The 10,688-nt window shown below is 37.6% G+C and overlaps 1 protein-coding gene across 5 annotated transcripts; it reads right to left on the reverse strand.

The window, feature by feature from the left end:
* Nucleotides 1–81: 81 nt before the first annotated feature.
* Nucleotides 82–10,210, reverse strand: gulp1b (GULP PTB domain containing engulfment adaptor 1b). Of its 5 annotated transcripts, XM_084667718.1 has the most exons (13): nucleotides 10,079–10,210; nucleotides 4,882–4,948; nucleotides 4,129–4,190; nucleotides 3,696–3,767; nucleotides 3,486–3,584; nucleotides 3,252–3,389; nucleotides 2,885–3,001; nucleotides 2,564–2,641; nucleotides 1,887–2,114; nucleotides 1,511–1,661; nucleotides 1,333–1,427; nucleotides 1,031–1,041; nucleotides 82–826 (listed from the first exon to the last, which is right to left on the reverse strand). In XM_084667718.1, exons 2-13 carry the CDS (start codon nucleotides 4,907–4,909, stop codon nucleotides 805–807), a joined length of 1,101 nt encoding a protein of 366 aa, XP_084523844.1. In that variant the 5' UTR covers nucleotides 4,910–4,948; nucleotides 10,079–10,210; the 3' UTR covers nucleotides 82–804. The 5 variants fall into 5 exon arrangements, with proteins under 5 accessions (XP_084523844.1, XP_084523843.1, XP_084523842.1 ...); XM_084667717.1 differs by lacking the exon at nucleotides 1,031–1,041; XM_084667716.1 differs by having other exon boundaries at nucleotides 82–1,041.
* Nucleotides 10,211–10,688: the final 478 nt, after the last annotated feature.

Raw genomic sequence — 10,688 nt, forward strand, 5'->3', positions numbered from 1 at the left:
TTCATTGATAACCTTATTTTGGAATAAACTAGCATACAGGGTGCAAGAAATAGACATCTATCTGACAGAAACCTCAAAATATGCTGTTTAATATAGTTTTTAATTAAAATAAAGGCACAGATTAAAATCTGAACCAATGAACAACTTGTAAATTTTCATTGACATGGCGGTCTTCAAAGAAACATGTTTTCTAAAGAAATTATCATCTTGTACTGTTTAGTGTTATCATCTTCTTCAGAGGTGTTTTTATACACTTCCGTTTGTACATTCATTCCCTTTGTACCTTTTGTCATTAAAAGTGAATCTGAATGTAAATTAAGTTAACTTTCAATAGCATAGAGTACTAATACTGTACAGTACAACGTTGCAATAGTGATTGAGATTGGGATTGAATTTCAAAACGTAATATTCCAATTTATAATGGGACACTATGATGAGTGTCAAGGGACCACTTTAATGTGCTTTGTGGTGCAAGATGGTAGAAAACATCTTTACAATTAGCATTCACACACATCTGGACAAATGTAAATAATGTTGACAGATACAAATATTACACCAAAAGGCATTCTCATTTCAGTATTTCGTCCTTAAATTATACTGTACGTATTTCCATATCCTTAAAGACAATCTAAAGTATTCAACATTTGGCCTGGCTTTGATCACAATAAACAGTTAAGAAATATGGAATAAACACACAAAGATTATGGTGTCTATATACAGTGAATCATTAACTAAGAAAAATAAGGTTTTGCTATTAGCAGCGACTGTCCACGGGGTCCATGGAGAAGATGGTGCCTTCCAGTGTTAGTCCCATATTGAACCCCTCCTTAAGAACAAGATGCAACAGGTTTACGTCAGTAAAACAAAATACAGCAGACAAAAAAGTCTTAGATATCATTTGCTTGAGTCTAAAGTACAGCCTAATGCAAACCGTTTGAGTTTTTTTAGAGAATTCTATCCATCTATAATTCTGGTGTCAAGACACATTGTAAACCATGCAGCAGCCAGAGAATGTGGAAAGTGTACAAACCATCGTTGACGCTGCATGTTAGAAAGAAAGAGATAGGTTACACACACTGCACATTTCTGCAAGATATTACTTGTTTGGTAATTAACCATTGAAATGAGCAACTGATGACGATTTAATATAATTTTCTGAATAAAAAGTGGGAGGGACAGATTAGCCATTTAAAAAAAGTGGGTGAGCCATGTCAAATCAATTAAATAAAACTACCAAATGACAAAGCTCGTTCAGGGGAAACAAAATATAAATATTTTCTGTCACCAAAATAAATGCAGCATATTTTTATTGCATTTTCACTGCTTACATACCTGCATCTCATCCAGTTTAGATTGAACGTGTGGAGGGAAGTCTGTTGCGTTGCAGATAAACGGATTGAAAGGTGGCGCTCCAAACACATCTATGTCTAAAGGAATAAAATGATTGAACAAGCAAAGAGAAGGAAACCATTGACACAGAATGTAAATCACAACCAAGTAAAATACTGACCTCTTTCTTGGAGTGCAACAGGTGGTGGAGTTGGAGGAACTGGAGGAGGCGAGGTGCCATTCATTGAGTTCTTCCCGACAGAGGACTCAGAGGAAAACGGTACCATGTCAAAAACATCAGTGGGCAGAACATCCAACTGAATACTTCCTGCCTGGAGGGAGAATGAGTGTGGGGGAAGAAGGTGAGTAGGGGGAGTATACAAAAAGCTTGAGATATATGATTGTCGTACAGTATAAAATATGATGTGTGTACCTCTATGAAACTCGTCAAGTTAAACAGTAGGACCAAACAAAACGACACACATAAATCAAAATAATTAAGTAATAAAAATAAGAAAGAAACCAATTTTTATTTGACATATTATTATTTTTATTACTCGTGGACGAGGAACACAGCATCCACTTTGTAGCTTTTGGAGCAGGGCTGGTTTGGAGGGTGGTGGTGTTAGTAGGCCTGTTGAGAAGCTGGATTCTGGAGAACTTGCAGGGGTTAGAGTGACAGAGGACATCTCTAGACAGGATAGAGATGTTAAGCTGCCACACCAAAACATTGACGATGTCTGCTGCAACATGTTGGGTTTGCTTATAGATGTTAAGTGGAGATGCTGAAAAGAGAATCAACACATTGGACTAGGAATGAGAAACTGCATCAGGTTAATGTCAGTATTACGTATCCCACAGTGGGTAAATGTTAGTTTGTGTTACACCAAAAATAGATGGCCATTGATATCCAAATTATTCTGTACAGTGTTATTTATTTATAGAAGTTTATTTGGTTGCTTAGGTCAAGCAATCAGATTGGTTCATAACCGTGGTTTCTGCTTTGCATCAGGCCTAACAAACGCCCCTCAGCTGTGATATCATAACCATATACCACAGGTCTGGCATGAGCTATTACTTAAAAATATGTATCCTATATCAATGGAAATCTGTTTTACATACAGTATATACTGTAAATATATAAATTGTATATATACAGTTTATACACTGTTTTAACAGACAGAGAAAGCACAGAAAGACAGAGATTTACAGTAAAAAGCTTTGTGTGCCATACCGGTAAATCTATTAAGTGCTCTTCAAGATCTTTTAGTCGCTTTTTTAATTTGAAATTTTCTGTTTCCAGGTCTTGAATCTGAAGGACACAAACATGTTTGTCTATATTATAAGTACATTGCAAATCATTTAAGTTTAGTATCAGCAATAACATTTGAGAAATCACATGCCATACACACACATCAACATAAAAGTAAAATAGAGGGAAATATAAGAACATTGAACACAAAGCTACAGTGCACAGTTGATAATTCTCCGTTGATCCAAGACAGATTTTTTATTTTCTTTATTTACAGTGAGTTTAGAGTAGCGTCTAACATACTCTTTTCTGCAAGCTGCCAATCTGCTTCCTTGTTTCCACATCCTTGCCCCCAGACTCCAGGAACTTCCTGTATGCTAATTCAAAGGCTCGCCCAATGGTTACAGTTATCTCTTCAGCCTGCAACCCATGGCGTGTTGGTATCAAACGTTTGGTTAGAATCAACAAATGGATAGTTTTCCCTCTCATATTTACATTCCTCATCTAGACAGTTATAAAAGGCTGACATTCCATCATGTTTCTGCACTGGTTAGTGGTGCATTTAGTTGGCCCCAATCAATTTAGATTAACCCCATATCGAGAAAAGAGAGTCCTGCATTTGCATCTGATCAATACTTAAAAATAAATAAATAATAAAAGTACTGCTTACACATTTTTCACTGTCAAACACATAGCAGAGGTGTTTCTTGCTCTCTGGTTCTGTGCAGATATAGGTGACAATCCTCTTGTCTGTTTTGTCATCAGCGCAGAAGGATATCCTATGCAACTGACAATTGTGCTGTATGTCCTGAGTTGAGAAAAAAATGAGTTTTATGGTACTCTGGAACCTGCTTGGGAAAGCAGATGATTCATGAATGACAAAATGGATCTGAACTTGACTTACTTTGGTCTTCGGGTCTAATAGTTTCACTCCGTAGATAGATATCTGCAACTCCACTTTAGGGGTTTTGTGTCCCTCAGATTTCCTGATATGTTTTTGAAACTAAACAAGTGGAACATAAAACACATCACAGACAGCATTCCACTCTGCCCCAGCCATGTCTCAATCTCACACCAAGTCGTTTCAGAGATACAAAATGATGATTATCAGTACCTTTAGCTTTCTGACTGCCACCCTAACAATATCTGTTCCTTTGGGTTGGGCTACCTCGGTCACTCCAAGGAACTGGAAGGACAAAAATCATCATGTCATTACAGCAATGCATGTCAAAAATTCTTCCACAAGCACACACACACACAAACAAAACATACAGACCCACACACACCATACTGCGGTGATAATAATAACAATATAGATTTTATTAGGGAATGATCTACCAGTTCACAATAACCAGTAGATGGTGGCATTTCATAATTTACAATACGTGACATTTATGCTAATTGTTTCATGTATCAACCATTTTAAACATAATTTATTGAAATTATTTATTTGATATATGATGATTTGTAACAAGTCATTTGCAACATTTCTCATGGCACCTACTGTATTATGAACCAGTTCCAGAGCTCCGGTAAATCCTGCCTACCTTAGCATTGTATGTTATGTGACTGTTCACCAAAGACTCAGGAGAGGGCATCACTGTTTTATCTATGGAAACAATGAGATCTGTCTCATAAACAACATCTAGGTGATCGCAGACTAATACAACAAAGCAGAGAAAAAAGGCTCTCTATCAGAACATAGCACACAGTGTGTGAAGCCCATTTACATGTGTATAAAGTATATTGATAACAGAAGGTAGGTGATATATGGGAGCATAATTACATAGTATAATACATGTATATCATATTTTCTGGGTTGGACAGTATTTCTAAAGCATATATACAGCAATATTGTGAGTTGGTCCATGTGAACAGTGTGTGACACATTTTTGAAGCATTTCCTTTTTTGCACCAATTACCAAATCATTATGTCAGTCCATCTTCCCTCAAACAGATTAATCAGATAATCAAACAGGATCATCAAAACTAACTTATGCAGTAATGCAATCTAGGATCTATTCAATTCCAACATCTTTTTTTTTCTGCTAAATTATCATTCACAGACCACTACCCAATCATCTCCTTTTCAGCTATGTTTTCCACATTTTGTTTAAAGCCTATTGTTCCATGTCACCAAGCTGATTGTTTGATGTTGAACAGGAACTACCCGTGGCGGCTTATCACTGTCTAATTGTTTGATGCGGTACTGTAAGGAGGGGGGATAGCAGGCAGAGGTGGATGTGGGGGTCGCATGAGATTGGGTTCTGTGTTCTCAAGTAATGCGATCAAGCTCTTACCTTTTCGCCTGTTAAATGCTCTGTTCATGTTGGAAGAGTCTGAGACGATCTCTGCTACGGTTTAATCCTGGAAAAGAGAAAACAGGGAACAGCGAAAACAAGGTAAACAGCATTGAATAACAAATAAATGAAGCTATCAAAAAGTCTATCTAAAATTAAATAGACTGCAATATCATATGTTTGATTGCCTTTATAAGGCAGTACTCATACATATTATTGTTTAAAATAAGATTTAAATAATAAGTCTTGATAGCAAATCCAAAGTTATTTGAAAACTCTTGGGAACTTATTGATCCTGCATTTTGGAATCCAGATTCAACATGGGTAGAATCCCATCCAAGCCAAAATACAACAGGAAATATTAAAATGTGTCCACAAACATATCCAAATATATTGAGCAGGTGGTGAATTGTGAAATTGCCCTACATTGCCTGTCTGAGCACAAATCATTGCAAAATGTTCCGCCATCAAAATGCATTCCTTTGAGCTTATCCAGATCCATTAGGTCAACAGAATACTAAGCTTTAGCCAGAGCTTAACTTTAAACTCAAACATAACGTGTTTTGTGGCATGATTGTTGAATGTCTTTTCTTTTTCTTCTCCTTTGTAGGACAAGTAGGGTGGATAGTCCAGTCCTATCTATATATGGGGAACTCCAATGAGTCCCCATAATGACTTCTTATGAATACACAAATAATCAATGAGGAATAAGATCCTAGGGCGGCAATTTAAACAGTCCTCCACAATCGCTCAATACCCCTTTTTCTTCCACACCTTCCTTAATCCAGTCTGATTCTAATACTAATTTATCCTAAATTCTCCTGCAAGGCACAGCAGCCTGTTTGTTCTGCTGACCTGGTCTCCAGATCCTGATGCTAAAGCTGTGTCAAGTCAACAGGGGGGGGGTCACATGTCAGGCTGTGGTTCTCTATCAAGCTACTCACTGTACTTACTGAAAGAAAGCTATCCTGACCACCGCAATGCCAAGCCCAATAAGTCCCAAGGAAGTTAAAAGGCTTCACGTTTCCAAACAGTTATGGTATAGTTTTTAAGTTTCATAGTAAACGATTGCTTTGCTCTGATGTGTGTGTGTGTGTGTTCTTTATACTGCACATCAGTTGCTACACTGGATTTCATAGCTATGCAGTGAGGTGTCTGTGTGCATGTATCAATGTGTGCTTCCATGTGATTGAGAGGGTACGTGGGAAAAGACAAAGCACTCTAGAATAATGAAGTAGGTCCATAAATCTCATTGAGTGATTCCCATGTGACCCCTATGTGGCTTAAACCGTTTTTAATAATTTCGCTCTAATCTTCATGGCTGGTTTTGCATGATAAAGACTTTTACCCAGAGAACAAGTACTGTCCAAAACACATATATAATGTGACCATATTTTACTGTCATCCATTGATTTCCAAGCAGTGTTTTCTTTCTGAGACAGAAATCCTCAAGGACAAAGGGAGACTAAACAAAGATTTGTACAGTGGTCCTGCAGTTCACTGTCAGTTACTGTAAATAGAAAATAGAGAACGTTTTCTGGGTTTAAAGAAACAACTGTGCTCCGAGAGTTAAGCCTTCCCTGACATTTGGTGTTTTTCTTTTCTTTGCTACCTTATCATGTTTGAAATGTGTAAAGCGCAGAACAATGATTTATCAGGGTCTTAAACATATACAACTGAGATAGATGTCAGACTGTAGTATACACAGAGATGAAGGAATTATCTCCACCAACTGATATGAACAGAATGGAAGGGAGACTTATTGGACACTATCAGGATAAGATACTGTAACAACACAAATAATACAATACTGTAAAAATACTAAAATCATACAGTACTGTAATAATACTAAAATCATACTGTACTGTAGCGTTGTACATTATTGATTGCATGTACTGTGTGTTCCTTAGTTTATGGCAATCACTTATCTACAGTACATATCTGCCTACGGATTCAAATCAGTCCCCCCCATTCAGTACACACCAAAACAATTAATCTGGCTCATATTGATTAGGCCCAAGGCAATCCTGATGAAGCATTTTATCTCCATAATAACAGCATGAATGATGGATCTCAATGCTTTGCTTTGCCTTTCAAGATGTACATTATCTCTGGTTTGTACAGTAGCATCGGTATCTTTAATAACACTTAATAAAAAAATAATTCTATAGAATCATCGGTGCATCTAGACATGAAATTGTACTATGGAGAAAAGCAATGAACTATGTCAGAGTGTATTCTCTTGTTTCAAGACAAGTAAATATTGCTTTCAAATGGAAATGGTAAAGTGTGTCTAGGAGTTCAGCTTGAGCAGTAGAAAGTTAAAAAGTCACTTTATCATAAAGTAGGTCATGGATACAGTATGTCTTAAATGATACATAGCTGAAGATGCACCAAACTATCTGTTTGTTGCACCTGCAAAGAAAACGTGATACAAATGTTTTGATTGGGAAAATATTTGGTGCATTATCCTATAAATCACAAAATCCAATGTATGGCATATAAGTCTATATTTTAGCTGACATAACCAAGCATCACATCACTTTATCTACAGCGTTCATGACTAATTGAGCCACGCAGTGCATTCCCCAAAGAACTCAGATGCTTGTTCAGCCCTCGAGTCTACTGTTTTCACTGAGAGACTGAGGCAATCATGTAAAACAATTACGAACATCCTATCGGAAAAGTGGTTGTTAATGTTAAACAGATAAACCAAAAATTGACACAGTTTTGGATCTATGTAGTCAGATCATGATATGCCACACTGACCAGTGATTAGGATACTGTTGCACACATTGACAATACCGCTGTAGAAAGCCAGGAAGCTTAACTGAGCAGAGATGTCTGGAACATCTGTCTTCTGATGGATGCCAAGGTCCAAACCAGTGGGACTGTACCTCATTCCAGAACCTGCTATCTAGCTCTTGCAGAAAGACCAAACTCGACTAAGCCCATTTACCACCACAATTACACAGCAAATGCTGCATTGGGCTGACATCGATTTGGACCACAAACATTCCAAACCCAACAATGCAAGAACACCAAAGGGATTGTGGAGGACAATGACACTGACAGACAGAAGACTATGAAATGGTAGACAGACAGAACAGCAGATGTGACCATTGGAGAAAAAAACATGGGGATAGGAAGAGCTTTTTCCTTTTTTATCCCCAAACAACATCTGGCTCCAACATCAATCACAGAATTCAATACAGACTGATTGAACAAGAAGAGCTGGAAAACCAATGAATAGCTGGCAGCCATCCTCGCCTAAAAGACATTTAAAGAAAAAATAAAGAAAACAATGCCGTTCACGTGTCCAATAGAGTTGAAAGGAACCATAATCATTCCACCAGAATCAGCAGTATCTAAATTAAGATCAAACACATGGGTATTCCCCGATGAAATGATGAATGGTGTTTTAAAGGGAGAACACCATACCACATTGATTTTTAGACCACACTAATCTGTTTTAAAGGAAACCAGATGTTGTGTACATACTGGCTAGTACCAATCAATTTGAGCAATTGTGAAAATTCAAAAGGGAATAAGAGGACTCAAATCAACCAGAGCAAACCGTACTTGTAGAACAATCACCAATCATGCAAGACATGCACAGGTGGTGACATAAATATATTTTCCCCCAGCAAGCACAACAGAAGGCAACAAATACCAAGGTCACATGAAAAAGAAGTATTACACATTTGATTAATTGGCATTAAAGCCAATGTAACCTAATCTAACCTGTGTGCACTCCCCATTTGTGTATAGAAATCAAGGATGTACACAGTAAGAATGCTTGTAGACGTTGAGTACACATTGTACACATTGAACCGGACAATGCACTGGTACTTACCTCATGTCCCACTCATAAGTGTGGGTTTAGTGGCAGAGAATGGGACATGACCCAACCATTGAAATGTCCCCACCAATATTTAACAACAGAGCAGAGGTAGTCTCAGCATGATGGGGTGATAAAAAATGTTGCTCACACCAATGTCCAACTCCCTTATTCTGTGCTCTCAGCATAGAGACATGAGGTCTTATTATTTTCTTTGGGTACGATTTACCTGCAGGTAATCCCCATGGGGATTGAACCACCAGCCTCCCCTTTACTGTAGATGATACAATTCAATGTTCTATTCAAGTTTATTGTCATATGTACAAGATACACAAGTATACAAGTACATTCAAAAGCTTTGTGACGCACATACCAGCACATACCCATCCCACCCTACTCATTCTCTAACCACCCTTGTCTAAATCGAGTTTATTGCCTCACACAATCAGTCTAGTCTCTTGCCAGTCAATATAGCTGGCTAATTGGCTTAACCATCTTCATTAGTGTTCTGATTGCCAAGCCAACTGCTGTCCATAATGAGTTAAGCGGAAACTCGGCTTCATCAAGGCAAGAAAAGTAGATTTATATCCACTGGCACAGAAATACTGAAACACAGTACACAGTCCTACAGACTCCTCATTATGAAATCTATGTTCTCTTTTTTTTCATCCTCAGGCTGGTTTTATCCGTTTTATACTCATGCATAACAATAAGTTATAGTAGGCCAATAATATATACATATTTCCATTTATAGAATGCTGGCAGACAGGGCTAAAAAGCTGTTATTGGCCTAATGTTGCAGGCTTCAGGTGTTGCAAAGCCCATTGCAGATTAATTACTTAGAAGTGTCTCACACTTTGGACAACCATGGACACCTACCGTTGTTATTGCTGTTGCATTGGACGCAACGGTTATAGAACGAGCGTAGTTCGTCCAAATATATATTCACACCCTCAACTTTTTCAACATGCTGGTTCAGCCAGCACTTTTCCACTGACTCTACGCTGTTCGGTATACAACAAATATGGTTTTGTTTAGGCTGCACATCCTTTTGGGTTGCAATTTGGCTCCATAAATGTGTGCAGAGTGCACTACTATAGAATATCGGCATTTAATACTCTTCTGCTGTTCAAAAACGATCTATTTCATAATTTGGTTATGGCTACGACAAGTGCACCCAAAACCAATGACTGCTGTCACTAACACACGAATAAAAATATAAGGTAATTCAAACGTTAGCTGCATACACTGCTTAGTGCACTTCCTTTGTTTTTTTGCTTTGACTGAAAATAAGTTTCGTATGCATTCATACATAAACATAATTATTTTAAGAGATTTACAAGTGGAATTACTTACCACTGAACGATAAACGCTAAAGCGTGTTGTAGTCACATTGAACGGGTGCGAATTGAATGGATTGGTTAAATCAAAATTCCTTATCCCCTCCACTAGCCGTCTCTGGAAGCACAGTGGTACAGTACGGCCGCGCTTCAAAACTTAGTGACGTCAGTCAATAAGCCTATCCTGCTGATACCAAACTGCAGTCATAATTCCTATATGTGGATCGAGAATATTCTTTAACATATTAAAAGTCGAAACATTCTTCAAAAGCAATATCATGGTGAATGTTTAAAAGCAAGAAATAAACAACTTGTGGTTGATGGGTTTCAAAGAAGATATGCCCTGATATCCTTTTTTTCTTTTCTTTTTTTTTTTTACTGCAGTCAGGTTGCTTCAGATTGATTAAGGAAGTAGTCTCCTCAACACCTCCAGAGACAACACAAACTTAACTCTCTTATTTGTCAATGAATAGCTTGGTTCATAACATTCAGCTTCGATAAATAGACTACGGATTGAACCTTTCAAAGTGTTTCTGTGGGAGGGGAATCATTGTCAGTTGGGGGAAAAACTGCTAACATGAATCTCATGCTTGAATGTGCTGGAGGATGACTGACATTCTTTGAAG

The sequence above is a fragment of the Hypomesus nipponensis genome, chromosome 12, assembly GCF_054491055.1.
Source record: "Hypomesus nipponensis isolate SF chromosome 12, ASM5449105v1, whole genome shotgun sequence".
Lineage (NCBI taxonomy): Eukaryota > Metazoa > Chordata > Actinopteri > Osmeriformes > Osmeridae > Hypomesus > Hypomesus nipponensis.